At 46.8% G+C, this 20,827-nt stretch overlaps 1 protein-coding gene across 2 annotated transcripts; it reads right to left on the bottom strand.

The window, feature by feature from the left end:
• Window positions 1–3,315: 3,315 nt before the first annotated feature.
• Window positions 3,316–16,153, bottom strand: BATF3 (basic leucine zipper ATF-like transcription factor 3). 2 transcript variants are annotated; one of them, XM_037811642.1, is made up of 3 exons: window positions 15,940–16,153; window positions 13,198–13,302; window positions 3,316–3,786 (listed from the first exon to the last, which is right to left on the bottom strand). In XM_037811642.1, exons 1-3 carry the CDS (start codon window positions 16,018–16,020, stop codon window positions 3,601–3,603), a joined length of 372 nt encoding a protein of 123 aa, XP_037667570.1. In that variant the 5' UTR covers window positions 16,021–16,153; the 3' UTR covers window positions 3,316–3,600. The 2 variants fall into 2 exon arrangements, with proteins under 2 accessions (XP_037667570.1, XP_037667577.1); XM_037811649.1 differs by having other exon boundaries at window positions 15,943–16,153.
• Window positions 16,154–20,827: the final 4,674 nt, after the last annotated feature.

Raw genomic sequence — 20,827 nt, 5'->3', positions numbered from 1 at the left:
CTGTTTTATTCACACACCATACAATCCATCCTAAATGTACAGTCAATGGCTCTTGGTATAATCACGTAGTTATGCATTCATCACTTCAGTCAATATGAGAACATTCTCATTTCTTGCTCTGAGACTTTTAACTCAGATGCCTGCCAAGGTCTGGCACCTAACAGCAGTGTGAATATGCCCAAGCAAGTCCAACCCTTAGCAAATTTCTGCTTCCCATGTTTCTCCTGCAATAATAGATTCTAAAGTTTATACAGAATTTTCACTTTTTTTTCAGAGTAGAAGTTGGAGAGCTGAGACAGCTCTGGGAGCTGGTAAGGAGATTCTTAGCAGCCAAGCTCAGTGAATATTTGGTTTGCAAAACTCTCATGGAAAGTCACACCTCCAGTCATCTCGGAGGGGACTCAGCCCCCAGCCCCATGACCCTCCATCCTGGGCTATCCCAGTTTCGGCTCCCTGTCTCCAAATTTACTGCTTTGATATCAAAAGTGAAGGAAGTCCTGACCCTCTCTAAATTCCAGCTCAATCTCAATAAATATAGTTTAGGGAGGAAGCCAGGTCTCCAGGCCCCTGCAGTCAGCAGCTAATTTGAATAAAGTTCTGGATAGCTGATAAAGTAATTAGCATATCAGAGCCAAGTGTCTGGATATGGGAGATATTTAGGAGATACAATTGACAGGACTTGGTGGGTTAGCCTAGGGACTCGGAGGAATCAACTATGATACCCTAGGTTTCTGACAAGGTGGATGGTGGAGCCCATTATTAAACAGGTAAAGACAGAGAGAAGCAGGTGTGAAGGAGAGCTGATGAGCTCTTGAGCTCAGCTTTGAACATGTGAGCTGGCAGCACTTGTGAAACAACCTCTCAGAGACACCTAATGAGCAGCGGGTTATACAGGTCTGCCCGCAGTGGAGAGGGGGCGTGCCAGAGACAGATGTAGGAGTTAGCATGGAGTTAGATGGTAACTGAGACTTCAAGAAGATCCCTTTATCCCAAGAAGCAGTAGGTAAAGAGAGAGGAGGAGAAGGAAGAAATGCAGGAGCCAAGGCCATCTGCTGTTTGGAAGTAAGGAAGATAAAGCCTGAGCTGTGCTAATTAGATTTAGCAACTGGAGCTTTCTGATGACCTCCAAGTGGGCAGTTTCAGTGAGGTGGTGGGAGCAAAAGCTCGATCTTCATGTGGCACAGACTGACCACAATACTCACCAAACCCAGATCCTTCTCCCCCTGGGCACATGGCTAAACTTCATCTCCTGACCTCCCTGGCAGCGGGTGCAACCACGTGACTGACTTCTGGCCAGTGGAATGTGAGCAGAAAATGATACACTGTCACCTGCAGGACTGGCCATAATCCTCACCACCACCCATCTTCCACGGGCTCTCTCCTCCCTAGTCTCCCAGCCAAGGCAGACCTTGGGGACACAGAAGCTCTAAATGGAAAGAGCTTGGTCCCTGAATTGTTTATGTGGAACCCGAGGACTGTATGAAGTCAGGCTGGACAAAACTTAGAGGAATCAGGTCAATGGAACCAGCAGACATGGGTACCTTGGGGTCAGCAGTGGACTGGGGAAGCAGCCAGCAGAACCAGCAGGGGAAGTAGGGGTCAGGGCAGGTCAGCAGATAGGGTAGCTTGGATTTTAGAAACCAGGTCAGCTATAGGGGTCAGCAAGCCAGGAGAACATGGAAGTACTGCAGGATCAGGTTGAGACCCAGGCAGAGAGTAAAGTGCTTTCTGTAGGGATAGGAAGTGCTGGAGTTGAAAGATCTCAGCAGCAACATGCCTGTGTGTACAAGGCACACATTTTCACATGTTTACATTCAGGCCACACAATCCCCTGGGACCCTGGCTCTCCATCTGCCCTTCACAGACTTGCTGCTCACCTGCAGGAGGCAGTCCTGGCCAGCCTTGTGAGGTGCTGACAGAAGGTTTAGCCACATTTGAACACCAGCTGAGCAGGACCCTGCCCCAATCACCTCCTTGTAGTGTGGCTTCAGCTGATTCTATTAGTTCAACAGTGGATCTGGAGGGGATCAGACCAACCTGGGGTCTCATTCTGGTTCTGCCACTCACTCACGGGTGCCATGGAACAAGTCCTGTCCTCTCTCTGAACCCCCTCACCTGTAAAGTGAAGAGATCAGACTGGATGATTTTAAGATCTCTTGCACTAAAGCTGCCCTGAAACAGCTACATTCAGGAAGCTTTGATGTGGTACTCCCAGCAGCCATCAGCCATTATCTAACACCAGCCTCACAAAACCCTTATAAATGCCTCTAATTAAGGGGAAATTTGCAACCTTCAGCCTACACAGGTTAGAGATTGGGCAGACCTCCAATAGGAAGGAGGAGCCTTCCCCAGGAAAGGATGGATTGGGGGAGTAGCCCATAATAATATCTGTATGAAGTCAGCAAGTCCATCACCCCTGCGAGGGGCAACAATCTATTTTTTTCTTTCTCTTCCTTCCTTTCTCTTTCTTCCTTCTTTTTCCTTCCTTCTTTCATTTTGTTTTGTTTTGTTTTCTTTTCTTTTTCCTTTCTTTACCATCTACATTTGCAACAAAGAGCTTTCCTTTCTGTTCTCATTTCTTGTTCCCTTTACCATGGAATGACTCCACCCTCCACAACCCCCTCTGGTTCCAGGGAAGACAGTTGGAGGGGGTGGGAAGTGCTTTCCCAATTTGCTTTCCTCTCTGTGGCCAACTTCAATTTGGCCTGGTCCTGCTTTTCCCAAAAGAATATAGAGTTGGAGCGGTCTTTTGAAAGGAAATTGCTCGTCTCCTTATTTACCCAAATATCTGCTTGTTTAAATAAGGGGGCAGATTTCTCCCACTCAACTGTGATACAAGTTATTATAAAAAGAAGCCTGTCTTCTGATCCTATGCCTACTGATGGCTTGGGAAGGCAAGCGGGGAGTGTACAGTGCAGAAAAACGGCCTGGAGTAGAAAACGTCCTGGTGACAGTCCAGCGTGAATGTGAGAGCTGATGGAGACAGAGCCACACACAGCAGAAGACAAGCACGCTTCCTGCCTAGCACACCCCTCTGTGACCCGGCTGGGCCTGACTTCTCAACGCATAAGAGTAGCAGGGAAGTCCTACTGCCCTTTGCTCCACAGCCCCGAAAGGGGCCTCTCCATCCACCATGGATGTGGCTATTGGGGGAATGAACCGGGACGTGGAAGCAAGACCCACGAGCTACCAAACAACCTGAGGAGACAGAAGCAGACCTCTTTGGGAAGAGAAAGTGCATTGTGTCGCTTAATTCCAAGAACTTGGAGAAAGGACCAAAAAAAAAAAAAAAAACACAAAACTTTATTATCCAAATTCTAGAGGAAACGATTCTACATAACAGCGGAACCTACTAGCTGCCAAAGTGGACGAGAAGTGGCTCCCGAGGGTGCCTTCTTGCCTGGATTCACTGGAGGACTCCACGCCGGGCACCTGCGGGGGCTTCCTGCAGAGCCGCATGTGCGGGGGACCCGCGGGGAGCCGGGCGGCGGCGGCCCCGCAGCAGGTCGCCCTGTACACAGATGCGCAGGGACTGCCCCCGGCCCAGGGGTGGAAAAGAGCAAGGCTCCTCGCTCCGCAGAGGAGGAGGGTCCTTGGGCTTCACCGGGGCAGGCATCCGGCCACCGGGTCCGGCCGAGGCACAGACACGAAGTTCATGGGGCAGAGCAGCAGCGGGCACATCTTCTCGTGCTCCTTCAGTGCCTCACTCAGGTGCCGCAGCTCTTCCGTCAGCTTCCCGATCTCTCTCCGCAGCACCGTGTTTTCCTGCTCCAGGCACTCATATTCCTGGGAAGACGAACAGGCAAAATCGTTTCTGAAACCATAGTCCCTTCCTCTGCCCTCCTGATGGTTCTAACCCCATCCACTTCCCTTCCACAAAAGCTTTATCCTTCACCATTCTGCTCTCCACCATTCATATTTGTTTATTTGCTTAATGTTTCTCTCCTCCCACTGGAATGCAAGGTTCATGTTTATTGAGATATAATTTACATAAAAGATAATGCATCTGTTTTAAGAGTAGAATTCAATGAGTTTTGACAGATGCATACCTCCATGTTGATCAAGTCATGGAATATTTCCCTCGCCCCCAAAAGTTCCCTCCTGCCCCTCTGCAGTCAATCCCCACCCCCCAACTGCTGCTCTGCTTTCTGAAGAGCTATGTCGGGTTCCCTGCTATATCCCCAGCACCTGGAACAGTGACGGGAACATAATAAATGTTCATTGACTACATGAATAAAGTAATAAAACACTCCCTGCCTTGGCTTTGCTCCAGCACTCAACTGTGAACTGTCCACTATATCAGACATTACAAAGGCTTGGAACTGGAGGGGATCACAGAGACCCCTTAGTCTGACTCACACAGTGTAGAAACCTTTCTTACATAATTCTAGCTTGGACATCCAGCCAGCTTGTGTGGGCACTCCCTCCTTCAAAAGAAAGCCCTTGCCACTTCTGAACTGTTCTATTAGAAAGCTCTTTCTAATGATCCAGAATCTCTCCTTCAAACATATCTATTGAGCTTGGTTCTGCCTTATGGAACATGTTGGAAGACAGCCCCTCACCGCTTCCCCTAGGTAATCTCTTTCCTGAGCTCAGCCCTCTCAGGATCTCCAAGTTCTTTGGGTGACAAGACTTCCAGTCCCTCTGTGCTCTGCTGGAGGTCATCCCTGACACACACTCCGATTTGCCAGAATCTTGGAGGAAATGCTACTCCCAAAATGCAGTGCATGATTCTGGGGACAGCCTGACGATGCTGAGGACAGATGTGTGGGCGGTGCTCCTCTGTCCTAGGCCCAAGCCTGCAGCCACTCCTGGCTGGTGCGTTTCCCTGAGCTTGAAGCGCAAGCTTCATCTGCATCTGCTGCTTGGATGACTGATGTTTCAGAGCTCACGGGTAGGGCTTTACATCTGTCTCCACAGAATTTCACCTGGTTAGTTTGGGTATATTCCAGCCTAGCAAAATCCTTTTTTAATCTCAATTGTGTCATCCCATGGATTAGTGATAACCCACAGCTTTAAGCCATCTATGCACTTGATAAGCAGGTCTTCCTTTTCTTCATTCAAGTCATTAATAAATTCTGCAAAACAAGGCCACTCACTGAGCCCCGTGGCATGCCAAGAGAAACCTTCTCTAGGATGACAACCTTATTTAAATCTTGCTGAAATGCTGTTTTCATTCATTTCTAGGTTGTCTCATATGGTTAGGCAGTGTTGCCCAATGTACGCTATGCATTTCCTGGGTACACTACCCAACACTCCTTCTCTCTTATTACTAATCTTTCAGAAATATCACAAAAAGTCAGAAAAGGCCCTGAAGACACACATGCACATATAAATTCTCTACTCCCTCCCTTTGCTAACACTGTTCTCCTCAACTGCCTTCCTTCTTTATTCAAGCCCACCACCTCCAGGAAGGCTTCCCTGATCACAGCACCTAACTGAACCACATCTTTTATTATGTGTTCTATTCAGTCTTTTATCATACTCAGTCTCAAGTTAAAAATGTCTCTCCCTGGAGACCAGAAATGTATAGCACCTAGGTCCTCTGACACCATCTCCTGTACCCCTGCCCAATGGGCCACAGTGGCAGCATCTAAGTGCTCTGTGACTCCTCAGGCCTCATACTGTCTCTTCTTACCTCCTTCCCTCCCCCTCTAGGCACATTCCCCCCTTCCAGAAGGGAGATGCCCAGAGTGGCTGCATGCAGAGGCCATCCGAGCCATTCCTCTGCCTTTTGCTCTTCCCAGGCAGGCACTGACATGGCCTGGAACCCTCTCCAAGACAGCAAGCCTCACACCTTCTCCCCATAGGCTGTCCTGGGTCAGAGTCTGGCTGTCCTCACTAGTGCACTAGCCCGTCTGCCTTCAGACCTCCTCAGAGCCTACCACCCCCAGCCCCTCATGCTCTCCTCTAGCTTCTGACAAGCTCCAGTCCTGGAGTCAGAATTCAGTCTACAAACCCAGCAGCAAAGCCCTCCATGGGCAAGGGGAGAGTCCAGATGGGAGGGGGGATTGAGGCACTGTGGTAAGCCTGAGTGCAGGCTGCGGCTCTGAACACACACGCGCACACGCTCACACGCATTCACACACGCTCACTGTACCCTCCAATTGGAGATGCTCTTCACCTTCAAGGGAAATGGAGAGTAGATTTGAACGACACCAATGAGCTAACATTTCAGTTCGTTTCCAAAGAACAGGAAGTTTTCTTTGGGCAGAATATTTCAAACTGCCTTTCTGTATTTACTGAATTCTGTGGCAAGACGCTCTGAGCTGCTGAGCCTTGTGTGCGGAAAGCATGAGGAGAGCCGCTGCCTGATGCCTTCCTGAGCTACCATCACTCTCCCCACAGCCCAGCTCAAAAAGGCTCCAGAGCCACCATCACAGGCCACCTGCTGTCTCCTCAGGGGCTTTCTCTTCTGGGATTTAAGTTTTACTCATAGATCTACTGAGGGACTTCTATCAAACTGAGGAAACAGAAAAGTAGAGAAGTCAAACTCTTCTTCAGGTAAAACCAGTGCTTCAAAAATAAAAAGAGGAGCTCAGAGGGATTCAGAGAAGGCCATAAAACTACGACTGGGAACAAAGGAGAAAGAATAAAACCCACTTCACATTGAAAAGAAATGACCTGGGCTTAATATAAACTAAAAATATGCAAAAAAAACTAAACCCTTTGTTATTTCCAGAGAGATAATCAGTTTAGCTCAAATCCTGCTGAGATTCAAATCATTTGCCACAGGAGGGTTTGAGGTGACTGTGCTGCCTTCATCGGGTATTTGCCAGGAAACAGTTTCAGAGCAGAGATCTAAAATTTAAGGGAGGTGAAATCACTGCAAATCCTAGCCCTGCCTCAGACATTAAGCTGTGTAGAGCAATGGTTCTCAATCAGGGTAATGTGGGCCTCCCAGGAGACAATAGGCAATGTCTGGAGACAAATTTTGGTTGTCACAACTAGGGGAGCCAGATACTACTGCATGTAGTAGTATCACGTGGACAGAGGTCAGATATGCTGCTAAACATCCCACTGTACCCAAGGCAGCCTCCCACAACCAAGTCATCCAGTCCCAAATTTTAGTAGGCGCTGGCTGAAAAACCCTGGTCTGAGCATGTAGGAGGGCTTGACAGGAGAACAGGAGAGTATCTCAGGGTGTTCAGGGTCCTGGGTGCCCCTTAGGCAGAGGAAAAAATCAGGGACTAGTAAAGAAGCCAAAGGAGGTACCAGGGACCAGAGATGGTACATAAGATGGGAAGGAAAAGAAGGGAAGAGACGGCCATCAGAAAGACACAGAGCCACACGGACCCATTTCACAAGCAAGAAAACTGAAGCTCTGAGAGGTACAATGATTTCTGCAAGGTCACACACACTTGAGACCACATCCCTGATTTCAAGGTCAACTGCAACTCTCATGCAGTGACAGCAATTCCGCTTTCAATTCACAGTGCCCTGGCCCAAATTTCCTGTGCTGGTTACCAGCAGCAAGGGGCTGTAAGAGTTCAGGAAGTCTATTCCCAAGCCTTAAGCTGATAAACTTCCCAGCAGAGAAGTTGTGTCACTAGCAAGGGCTGTATCAATTAGTGTCATAATCAGTTTCTAAACCAAGTGGGTACTGGCATGAAGCACTCTCTTGGAACATGCAATACCTGAAAAAACCATGGCAACACATACCACAACCCTATTGCCCAAGTAACGTATCAGTTTGTGACATTTGGGGCTCTCTAGGATGGCATCGCTACCTTCTTTTTCTGACTCAGAGTTGTTTCTCAGTCTTACACCTCTGGGTGCCCGGTTTGAACTGGTCTGACCCACTTCTGGGCCACTTTTCAGCTTGTCTTGGGGACCCTCACTGTTTACCTTGGTTCCCGGGCAAGGGCTTAACATTCAGAGATGAGTAGGGACTTAAATCCCCATGTGAGGCCTAAGTGCATTGAAGGGATGGTTTGAAAGCCCACAGTGAACAATGGGTGCACAGATGCATGTCGGGAACTGCTTCTCATCACTACAGTCCAACTTTCAGCAACCACTACCCTGGAGGGAAAACTTTTAACACCAAGAGTGACCTCAACCCCTCTCCCCCTCTGGCTTGCTCAAGCTTTTCCCCTGTTCTGCCCTCCAAGGAGTTCCTGCCTCGATGGACCAATCCTGTGGCTTTGGTGATGGAGAACTGGGAGAGGGGAGAGCGGCCATGAAACTCACAGGAGCTGGAGCTGGAGGAGGGTTTTCAGGGAGGTGGAGGTGAGAGAGACACAAGAAGACTTGGGTATGTGAGCAAGGTGGGCAGGAGAGGAAAGAAGGCATGTTAATCAATTGTTGCTCTAAATGTTCCCCTTCACGGTATTCAAGAAAGGCAAGTATAGAACTTGGATTACTTTGAAATATTTAACAAGAAATATTTAAAGTAATATGTTAAATATTACATTATACTCGCCAGGGAGTAGCAGGCAATCATGGGCTGTCGATTTCGATGCCTCTCAATGAGTTTGTCTCATCCCACTTTGAGGAGGTGTCTATCATGCACTGTGTCCAACTCTCACTTTTCCTGTAATAGAGCTGGCTGGCAGCCCCAGGAGACCTGAGCTGTTTTCTGCCATGACCCACAGGGTGCTGGGTGCTCTGACTTAACTCATCAGAGCACTGTAAAATTATTCTTCACTACATTTGTAAACCAGATACTGCCACCCCAATGTAGATTTTTTTCAAAGTTTAAAAAATCATCAATCCCATACACAAAAATGAATTCAAATGGATCAACAACTTAATATAAGAGCTAATACTATAAAACTCTTATAACATAGGGAAATATCTTCAGTTCCTTGTAGTAGGCAATGGATTTTTAGGTTTTATGTGAAAAGCACAAGAAACAAAAGAAAAAATAGATAAAATGCATTTCATCAAAATAAAAACTTTTGCCAGAGGACAGTATCTAGAAAATGAAGACAAACTACAGAATGGGAGAAAACAGTTGGAAACCATACATCTGATAAGAGTTTAATATCCAGAATATATGAAGAAAACCTACAAATCAACAACAAAAGTACTAACATTTCAATAAAATGAGCGAAGAATTTGAATAGACATTTCTCCAAAGAAGATATTCAAATGGCCAATAAGTATATGAAAAGATGCTTGACATCATTAGCCAATAGAAAAATGTAAATTAAAACTACAATGAGATACCTCTTCACACCCATCAGGTTGGCTCTTATTAAAAAAAAACTGAAACTAACAAGTGTTGGTGAGGATGGGGAGAAATAGGACTCTCATACATTGTTGGCAGAATGTAAAATGATGCAGCTGCTGTGAAGGACAGTCTGGTAGTTCCTCAGAGAGTTAAACATAGAATTTCCATATGACCCAGCCATTCCACTCCTACTTATATACCTAAAGGAAGTGAAAGCAGGGACTTGGACAGATATTTGTATACCAGTGTTCATCACAAAAAAGTGGAGTATCCTAAGTGCCCGTCAATAGATGAATGGAGAAACAAAATGTTGTGTATCTGTATAACGGAATATTATTCAGCTATAAAAAGAAGTTAAGTCTATTCTCCCCTCTATGAGGAACATGACTCCCAGGGGTATAAGTCTCCCCAGCTACAAGGGACGGGGCTCCCAGGGATGAGCCTCCCCTGGCATCATGGGATTGAGGATGGCTTCTTGACCAAAAGAGGGAATAGAAATGAAACAAAATAAAGGTTCAGTGGCTAAGAGATTTCAAATAGAGTTTAAAGGTCATTCTGGAGGTTATTCTTAAGCATTACATAAATATTTCTTTTAGTTTTGAGTGTTTTAGAATAGATAGAAGGAAAATACTTGGATCTGTTGAACAGTAATCCAGAAGACTTGATTCTTGATGATAATTGTATAACTACATCGCTTTTATAGTGTGACTGTGTGATAATGAAAACCTGGTGACTGACATTCCGTTTAACCGGTGTATGGGCAGATGAGTAAGAAAATAATGACAAAAATATATAAATAATGGGGGGGAGTGTTAGGGGTATGGGATGGTTTGAGTGTTCTTTGTTATTTCTTTTTTTACTTTTTATATATTTTTTTCTTTGTTTTGAAGTAATGAAAATTTTTGAAAATTGATTGTGGCAGCAGGCATAACTGGCCATGTGATACAGCCTTTGGTCGTCTAGGCAAGAACCCCCTTCTCCACAGTTCTAAGAGCGACTGGCTGTGAGTAAATGTGGGGCCACCCCAAAGTTTCCCAAGCACCTGGGTCACTTGATTTTCAAACCCAACAATGACAGAAACTGAGGGAGACCCAATGCTTCATCCGGGCATCTTTTTTGACGCTGCGGCAAAGATTTATGTTACCTTCTGTGGTAGACAGAATAATGCCCCCCCCCCCCAAAGCTGTTCACATCCTAATCTCCGGAACCTGTGAACATGTTACCTTACATCCCAAAAGGGACTTTGCAGATGTGAGTAAATTAAGACCTTGAGATGGAGATATTATTCTGGATTATCTAGGTGAGCCCAATGTTATTACAAGGGTCCTTGTAAGAGGGAGGCAGGAGAATCAGAGGAAGAGATGTGATGCAGGAAGCGGTGTCAGGGTGATGCTGACTGAGAAAGACCAACCGGCCATTTCAGGCTTTGAAGATGGAAGGACACCAGGGGCCAGAGAATGAGGAAAGCCTCTGGAAGCTGGGGAAAGCAAGCAAACGGTTTCTTCCTTAGAGCCTCTAGAGGGAATGCAGCCCTGCCAACAACTTGATTTTAACCCAGGAAGACCCATTTCAGACTCTTGACCTTCAAAACTATAAGAAGATAAATTTGTGTTGTTTTAAGCCACCAAATTTGTGGCAATTCATTGTAGCAGCAATAGGAAATTAATATAGCTTCCTTAGGAAACTCCATGCTTCCTAAGGACAGGAATGAGATCTTACTCATCTCTTTATGACCCAGTGACAACACCTTGCCCACAGTAGTATTTAATAAATACTTGTGGAATGGATCTACTCAACCTTACTCCATGAAAGATCTTGTTTTAAGACAGTCACTCATAAACATAATCACTTGGGACTTACAACTGAGTGTCCTCCAGTGTTTTTCAATATTAGTGCACGTGGCTACAACAGGAAGCTTCCTGAGAGGAGGGGCCCTGGCTGTCCAGCTGGCACGTGAGGTCTGACTATGGGGTCTGCATGAACGGTGAGCCACAGGTTCTTCTGGGAGTTATTTGGTAACATGAAGCTAGAACTACAATTGCTCTGGGAGCAAGCAGGAAGAAAGAAGGGGCAAAGGGTACTACAGTTCTTCAGCAGGAATTTTGCAGTATAAATAAAGGCCAGGAAGAACCTTCTCCTAACCCTAGTCTGGAGAAAGTGCCCAACCATACCCTGGGAGTCTCTGTGCCACAGAAAGTCAGGGTAGATTTAAGCAGTCAGAAAGGATCAGCCCTTGGAATGACTGTGAAACAATAATTGCCATAACAATTGTCTCCTCTTTCTAGGGCCCAGCCTTCCCACTCCCAGGAGAGACTCTGACATTTATAACTTATGACACACTGAGAATTTTTATCAGTGGGTCAAATTCTGAATATGATCCCTGTTCATTGTTAAAAGAGTTTGCAGAAATTCTCCTCACCCACCCCAATAGCACCTCATCGTCTCCTGTGCAGTCAACCCCCCTTCCCACTTTACCCTCAGGGTTGCTGAGATAATCTCTGGCAAGAAAGCAAGGCAGGAGAGAGCGAAACTAAAATCTTTAATTATTCACACTGACCCAGTGCAAAGAGAAGAGCACAGAATTGTCATCAATCCTTGGATAACTCCTTGGATGCTTTCAAGGCCAATTCCTGATGTGGAACAGTTCCCATGTCCTGGCTGTGGGAGTATATGGGGCTATGCATGGGGTCAAGGAAAAGAGAAGAATGTAGGATAAATCCCAGGTTCCAGAGCTGGGTTATGAGAAAGATGATTCACTCCATTGTCTATAATTTGAAGACAACAGGAAGAGAAATTCCTGAAGTAAATAAACATTCTGTTCTGAACAGGTTGCATCTGAGGAGCCTGCAGCAGACCCATTTGGAGACATCTAAGCAGATACTGGAGATATGCAGTCTAGGGTCCTGGAAAGAGGGCCTGCCTAAAGATATACATCTAAGAGTCACCAGCAGCAGAATAGGTTAAATCTTCCAGGGTAAGAAGAAAAAAGGGCAGAGTCTGAAACCCTGGTCAACATCAACATTTAAGAAAACAGAAAGAGGTAGAACAGCTAACAGAGAGACTGAGGAAAAAGTGGTAAGAGGGATGGGGAACTACAAAAAGTGATATCTTAGAAGCTAAAGAGTGGCAAGTGTTGAGAAGGGGGTGTGGTCAGTGATGCAAAATGTCCCACTGAGGTCAAGGATGAGATCATAAAGAAGAGGCCCTGGATCTGGCAGTGGGGGCACTATGATTGCAGTGGACCAGCTTCTGTAGGTAATGTGTGCATATGTGTGAGTGTATGTGTGTGTGTGTGTGTGTGTGTGTAAGTGTAGGTATGTGTGAGTGTATTGTGAATGTGAGTGTGTGTGAGAGTGAATGTGTGTTTGTGCATGAGTGAGCATGTGAGTGTGCATGAGTGTGAGTGTGCACGAGTGAGCATGTCAGTGTGCATGAGTGTGAGTGCATGAGTGAGCGTGTGAGTGTGAGTGAGTGTGCGTGAGTGTGTGAATGAGTGAGCGTGTGTGTGCACGAGCAAACGTGAGTGTGCACGAGTGAGCGTGTTAGTGTGCACGAGAGCGTGTGAGTGTGCATGAGTGAGTGTGTGTGCATGAGTGAGCATGTGAGTGTGCATGAGTACGAGTGGGGGGACAGAAACTAAATCACAGACAGTGGGGGACTAAACAGGAACCCAGGACATGGAGACAGCATGTGTAAGCTACTCTATGTAAGAAGCAGGGAAGTGCGGGAAGGACAGAAATGGAGCAATAGCTTGAAAGAGAATTAGAATCAAGAGGAGGTTTTGTTTTGTTTTGTTTTATAATAAAAGAAATTGAATGTGAGAAGAACCAGTGGATAGGGAGAAAAGAAGATGCCAATAAGCAAAGACTCAGGACTCACGGCTGAGGGAACACTGGTGCAGCCGCACAGGCCCAGCAGAATTAGATGTGTGTTGCTGAATTGATGGTGACCAGGATGTGATCTATCACCACCACCACCACAGTGCAAGGGCCAAGGCGGCTACTCCCCAACCACAGTCTCACCTCATGGAGTTTGTCAGCCTTTTGAGTCTGCTTCTTCCGACTTCTCTGAGCAGCAACTCGGTTTTTCTCTCTCCTTCGGACCCTCCTGTCATCATCCTCGGGGCTCTAGGGGGGAAACCATTTGGTCAGGGGTGGTGTTGAGGGCCCTCACCTCACCCATCTTGGCCCTCTTTCTCTCCACTCTGCATTGCTCATCGCGTTTCACCATTTTATTTGCAGTAAACAGTAGCACTTGTGGTTACACTGATGGGATAACAATAGCCCCTTATAAGGAGCACTTACCATGTGCCACAACTGTACTTGGCCCTCCAGCTACCCTGAGGAATGTGAGGTGTGACCTTCAGTTAAAAGATGAGGAATAAGAAACTCAAAGAGGTTAAGGAGCTTGTTCCAGGTATCACAGCTAGTAAGTGGCTGAATTGGGAAGTGGAACTCAGGTCTGTTGGACTCCAAACCAATGTTCAAAAACTTCTTCCCTACAGGGTATGTGCCTGGAAGAGTTGTGGTGTCACTGCTTCTCATGTGAGACTGGAAAAGCCCAGAGGGCGTGTGCTTTCTGGAACTTGCTGTGTGCCAGGCCCATCATGATGACACATACTAATTGCAACCACATAACTCTACCAACACACCAAATGATCTCACACCACTGACAATGTGCTCATTTGAACTATGCTTGCTGCCATTTTGTTTCAGAGGTCAGAGTGAATCAGAAAGCAAATTAACGATAAATCCGGAAAACTTTTAACTATATGTGAGATTTAGTCAAATCCAGTCAAATCCTTCAAGAGTAATCATGAAACCAGCAGACAGAAAAATCCACCTACCGTGGTAAAAACACTTCATTTGGTTGTAGAAAACGTGGAGAAATAGAGTAGCATTTGCTTTCCAGAACCCCAAGAAAAGATACCAAGGGGGAAAAAAATACTAACCTTAAAGAGTTTTAAAACCAAGAGGTTACATGGGGTAAAAACACAGGAAAGCCACTCAATTATTAATATTAATGGAAAGTAAAATGTTGATAACACAAAAGAATGGATATTTTCAGTTATTCCAAATAAGGTCTTGTATTCCAAATAAGCAAAGCAAGCATCATTTCCCCAAGTTACTGCAGACAAAGAGGGTTTTGATGTATGCAAGAATATAAGAGAATAAAAGGAGAAGGATAAATAACATACATAACAAATAGGAGTGGCCTGGGGACAATGCTTAAAGGAACAGAGACAAGTTGTGAAAATGTAGTCTTCTAGCAGCAGAGAAGACTTGGTAAACATAATCAGGACACTACAGTGAGACCCTGAAGAAGTGTGAGCAACAAAATAAGGGGGAAAATGTGGTGTAGAAGATAGACTTTAGCTTTGAATCACATCGGTCCTGGTTTTGGCTCTTACTATCAATTTAACCATGGGAAAATGACTTCAATTATCTGCATTTTCATTTCCTTATATGTTATGTGATTCATTCATTCTTTCAGTAAATATTAACTGAGTACCTACCACTTGCCAGGCACTGGGGATACAACCCAAAAAATGGTTGGTAATCTCAAGGAGTTTTCTTTCTTACAGCCTAATATTTGGGGTTGTATTCAACCCTGTTGAGGTTGCTTATTATTTTTTTTTAATTGAAATCCCCCTAGTGCTTATCACCAAATCATGTCTATCCTCCATCATCATAAAAGTCATAGGGCTCTAGGCACTGTGCAATGAAGCAGCCTGCATCCCTACCCTCTGGGAGCTGAGACTCTAAACTGGACTTACACATTATAGGGTCACATCTAACAATCCAGCAGAAATATTTAATCAGGATAGAAAGGGGTGAGTAAAGTGTTGAGATATTCGTATTACTATTAGCCATATCTCATTTAGTCCTTACAAAAAAACCTGAGATGTTGATGTTACCATATTCATTTTACAGATGGGTTTAAGTGCCCAAAGCTCCTCAGTCAGCGTGTGGCGAAGCCGAGACCCAAACTCAGGTCTGCGAGACTCTCTAAGAATCACCCTATGACACTGTGTGCCAGACACCGTGTTGGGGCTGGGGGAGTGTAAAGATGAAAAGACCTAAAGCAGCACGTCCAAAGTTCCCAGATGGCTGTCCCTGTGGGCAGCCTTGTCTCAGACTCCTAAGTGTGCAGTTGTAAATATCGCCAGGGACAGCACAGAGGTCTGACTGAAGGGCGAGGGGTTTTCCTCCAGCGCTGGGGTGGAACCTGTGACCACAGGGGGGCCCCCACCCCGCACCCCTAGGCTGACGCGTCCGGCCCAGCCCGGAATAGATATGGGGAATGGCTGGGCATGAGCGTCCCCCTCGGGCAGAATTTCCCCTCTCCGCACCCTGGCTCCCATCCAGAGCGACCCGGAAGGGCCAAGCGCGCGGGGGGTGGGGTGGCGGCCACCGGCGGCTCCGGGATGGCGCGGCGCCCAGGGCAGCGCGGACCCCACGTGGGGGGAGCGCCGACGGTTCCTGGCCCAGCCAGGCGTGGGCGCCCTAGAGCCTCTCCTTCTCGCGGGGCGCAGGAGTCGGCCACCCCTCCAGGCGCCGCGGGCACTGTGCGCGCTGGGGGAGCCAGGGCAGAGGCGCACGCCCGGTCCCTGGACCACCCTCCCGTCCACCCCCTCCTCCGGCAGCGCCCTCCACGCCCGCACCTCGGCAGTCACCACCTCAGAACCCCAGCGCCCACCTCCTCCCGCCCCTGGGTGCCCCCAGCCCCGCATACCCGCGGGCTTCCCTGGGCCTCTGGCCCACTACCTGCGGCTGCGACTGGTTCCCGGGAGCCGCGACGCTCCCCTGCAGGACGCTGCCGGTGGCCGGGAGCCCTTGCGACATGCCGAGCGCTCCTCTGGCCTGGCCTGCCCGGCCGCGCAGCCTAGCGGAGGAGCGGCCGCCCCGCCCGCGGCGCCCTGCCCGCCGGGCGCTGCCTACCGGGTCGGCCCCGCAGCGGGCATCCTCGCAGCCCCGCACCTGCCGGCGCCCCGCCCCGCCCCTTCGGGCTTCCAGCTCTCCCCGCCGCGCGTCGGGCCCGGTCTCCCCACCCCCAAGCCCTCAGCCCTTCCCGTCCCCAAGGCCGCCCCGCCCCCTCCTCCCACCCCCGCCTCATTTCCTCTTCTCCCCGCCCTCTCGCCGCACCTCGGGGTCCCATATCCCACCTCTGTCGCGGCTTTCCGCTGGGGCCCCTCACTTCGTGGAAGTCACGTGGTGGCTCCGAAACCCGCACGGAACGCGAAGCCCACCCACAAGAGGAGACGCTGGGGTGGCTGGAGTCAGGGAAGCGCAGCTTTTGGGGTCCATCGGCTGCTCTCGGGGAACTCGGGTTGAGAAACACAAGTGGTTGGTGGTTTTTTTCCCCCGTTCCATCAGAGCATCTTTTTGCGCATCTGCCCCGGAGGTCACGGTCTCGGGGGATTTTCTGCGCTGAGATCAGCCATCCAGGCGTCGGAGGTGCTGCCCTCGCCTCTCTCCTTCCGCGACCCCAGGCTTCCCCTCCAGGGAAGTGCAGACCCGGTGGGGAGAGGACGGCCGGCTTTGCCTAGCCCATTGGGCACCCTAAGAGCCATGGCTAGCCGAGGGCCCTTTTGCTCGGAGCATTATTCTCCTTTCAGCCGGCTCCGCTCAGCTTGCGTGAGGGAGTGAAGTGGAGCGGCCCCGAGGATGAATTTCCTGAGTGGGGCGTAGGTGGGGCAGGTTATCCCGGGGAGACGAGTCCGCCACGTTGGACGTCACTATTGACAGGTTCGGGGATCTGGACTAGCCATGCCGAGGTTAAAAGGACTAGATCCAGTTTTTTTCCAAGATCAAAGTGGTAGGTAGTCTGCCTACAGGTCAGAATGCCTGGCTGCTGCCACGCTCATGCCAAAGTGGGGACAGGGTGGAGGCACAGTACTTTCCCCTCCACCTGCCTGCCATTTACAAGACGCGAAGTTGAGATAATATTGTTCATGGTCCCAGCAAAGAGAAAAGGAGCGGTTACCGGTTTGTGGTCAGGACGCTGTGAGCACCACAGAAGAAAGACAACCGCGAACCTGGGTGGGTGGATGGGAACCTGGAGTAGGACGTCAGGAGTGCCTTCTGAGTGTGGTCGCTTAAGCCTTCAGGCTTGTGGGCAGCATGGGGATGGCGGGCGTGCACATCTGACACGTGCACACACACACACACACACACACACACACACACACACACACACACACACCCCATTCAGTGCACTTGGCTCTCCGCCAGGATTTAAGACCCTTCCAAAAACTGAGACGCAGGCGGCTTCCGTGAATTTGGCTGCCTGGCCGAGGGCAGGACAGCGAGTGGAGTTGCCTTGTCTGTGTGAGCGATGCTTTGCCCGAAGAGAAGAACGAGGGGCAGAGGTGCAAGGCAGCAGGAGGGCAGAGGGTGGGCTGCAGCCCCTTTTAGTCACAGTGACACACACCATGCAATCCAGACGATCCAACCCATCTCGGATTTGCTGCCTGGATTTCTCTTCGCCCCTTCCTTTCTTTCCATCCTTCAACATAATCATGGTTCCCTGGGGGTCATTACTTTTGTATCCCACACACATATACACAATGTCCCTGACTAGTATGGTGTTCTATACACAACGGGTGCTCAGCATAGAAAAATAAAGCAGTATGTCAGCTGAGAACCCTCATTCTTGATAACTTAATAGGTGTTTAATAAAGCCTCTGGGTCCTATTAACTTTCAGAAGTGCTTTTGTTCCCCGAAATTGTTTATGAGTAGAAAGGGCAAGGTAAAAACCAGTGGACATTTAGGTGCACTCCCAGCTTCATTCCAGTAATTACCTTTCTGTTCTCACTGAGCCACATCAGATTCTCAGCGCTTTGAAGCTGTCCTTTTCTGTCTCTTCTCACAGAGCCCGGGACTGTGTCCCAGCACGCAAGAACTCTTCATATCGGCGTAGCATCTTCTGCCTTATATTACACAAGGGGTTCTTCAAATATATTTAAAGGAGGTGTCTTTGCTAACTAGTTAGCTTTTAAGGAAAAGACAATTTGACCTACAAATCATACAGCAAAATAAATGGAATAAATAGATATAGAAAAAATTCAGGGCAATAAAGCAGAACTAAATCCTTTTTAAAGCCCTGGAGATAAGACAGGGAGAGGATTTTCTAAGACTCCGCATGATAGGAGAAATCACAATGGAAAGAGCTTAACTGTATAACAATGTTAAAGTGTTCTAGAGACAGAATAACCAGAATTGAAGAACAAATAGATTGGGAAAAGTACTCACAATGAATATGATAAAGGGTTAAAATTTCTCATATCTACAGCCCATAAAAAGGAATAAGAAAAATATTGAGACAGGTCCCGCAAAGGTAAATTGCACTAGTGACTACAACTGGCATTTCCCACCAGAGGAAAATAGATGTAGGAAAAAAACATAATAAAACAAGAAACTTTTTGAAATGCTAAATTAGCAAAATAAAAAGTTATAATAGCAAATGCTGGAGAGAGTTTGGTGAAATTACTCTCATATATCACTGGCATCATTGTAAATCGGTACAAACCTCCTGGAAAGCAATTTCATTGTAACTTCCAAGAACCTTAAAGAGTCATCGCTTTTGACTCATTTTTCTCACTTCTGGAAATCATCCTAGGAAGATATTAAGGAGAAAATACTAAGGAGAAAAATACTATATGCACTAAAAATTCTTAATAACATTTTTAAGAGTGAAAAATTATAAGCAACATAAATGTCCAATTGTAGTTTAATGGCTAAATAATAGCCACTAGGTAGAAAATATATGCATCTTTAAAATTACAAGCATACAGAACATTTGCCACATGGAAGGTTTATCTGATGTGAGGAAAACTGAGAAAAAATCAGGATACAAAAGGCACATATATAGCATGTATGTAAAATATATGCTTATAAGAAAAGATTGGAAGAGAATGCACCAAGGCACTAGTAGCTTTTCTCTCATTAAAAATGAGATTGTAAATAATTATAATAATTATAAATTATAATAATTACAAATGATTAAAAATAATTTTCTTTTACCTGTTTTTAAAGAATTTTTTGAAGTTTTGTTTTATTATGTTAACATTTTAAACATTTTACATTTACAAGTAATAAATATTCCGTTCCCTGATACGAAGCTCATTTGTCACAGCAGATTGCCAACAATTTTCTGATCAAGTGGGATGTTCTGATAACAACCTGTTTTCTTTCTCTTCTGTGATGTTTTCTGGTTCATTTTATCTCCCTTAGGTCAAAAGGAGAAAAAAATGCAAAGATAAATGAGAACAAACATCTCAAATGTCTCATTTTCTTCTTCTGCCTTTTCTTTTTAATTGTTTTATTTTTCCTTGAACTGAGAAGAGAAATTACATTATATTATTTGGCAATTTCCTATCAATACCACAGTGACCCTGGATTATATCTTTGGGGACCAAGGGAAGAGGGACAGGAGGTTTATGGCTCAATGACCAAATCCTCTGGTGATTCACTTCACAAGAAGATAGTTCTTCATAAAAACCTGACTTGCTCAAATACTAGAAAATCCTGTCACTCTTTCACCTTTACTCTTCTCTTTTAGAGGAACTGGTCTTTCAGTAATTGTACTTTCTCAGCTCTTTCCCAGAGGATGCTGTTTTTTATCAGAAGTCAGCTATTGTGTGCCAGGCACTGTTCTAGGCACTGGGATACACATGCAGACACAGATTTGTCCTTTCATGGAGCACACATTCTAGAGGAGGGAGATGGAACAAATGAAACATAGCATGTTGGATGGTGGTGTGTTCTACGGAGAAGTATAAAGCACGGACAAGAAACAGAGAGTAGTGGGAATGGGTTTGCATTCTTAAGTAGGGAGGACAAGCAGGGCTTGAGGAGGTGAGAGGGAGCAGTAGAATATCTTGGGGGGAAAGCTTCCAGGAGGTGCAAACGGCAAATGCAGAAAGCCTACAGGAGTGTGCCTGGCTATTCCAGAAATTGCAGGAGGCTCTCATGGCTGGAGTAGAGTGAGGAAGAGGTGGATGCCAAGAGATGAGGTCACAGAGGAAATCTGGGCCAACCAGGTCAGGTGGAGCTTTCTAGTTTTTGGCATTTCCTGAAAGTGAGATGGGAAAATGTCAGAGGCTTTTGAGCAGAGGAGTGACATGACCTGACTTAAATTTTTGCTGTGACAAGAACAGACTGAAAGGCACAAGGAAGAAGGGGTCAGGATGCAATTGCAATAATCCAGGAGAGCAGGGATGAGGGCTTAGAAGATATTGGAAGCAGTGGTGGCTGAGGCAAATTTGCTTGGGGCCCCTCGCTTGCACAGGTCCCTTTCAAGACAGAAGAGCGTCCTAGCAATGTGTTCATGTGGTCATGTTTTAATAAAGTTTGCAAAAATGGCATATTTTGGCCATAATCGGTTAAGACGTCTCTTTCCACCCCATCTGTGACCTCATATATAGTGGTGTTGAAATAACGGTGGACATTTCAGGGACACTGCACAAGAGGGTTTATTTAGGGATATATTTATATATTGGGATATATGTATTTGGTTTACAGTTGCTTCTGTGTAGCGTTACATTATTGCTAGTTCTGTGGCTTCCAGGAATATTCCTACTGTGCTCACTCTCCCAACAACATGGGTTGTACTGAGACATGAACATGTCCTACACTACCCAGCACCAG

This window comes from Choloepus didactylus, chromosome 2 (genome assembly GCF_015220235.1).
Source record: "Choloepus didactylus isolate mChoDid1 chromosome 2, mChoDid1.pri, whole genome shotgun sequence".
Lineage (NCBI taxonomy): Eukaryota > Metazoa > Chordata > Mammalia > Pilosa > Megalonychidae > Choloepus > Choloepus didactylus.
Note: the sequence above shows the minus strand (reverse complement) of the source record. Positions and strands in the feature narration are given on the sequence as shown.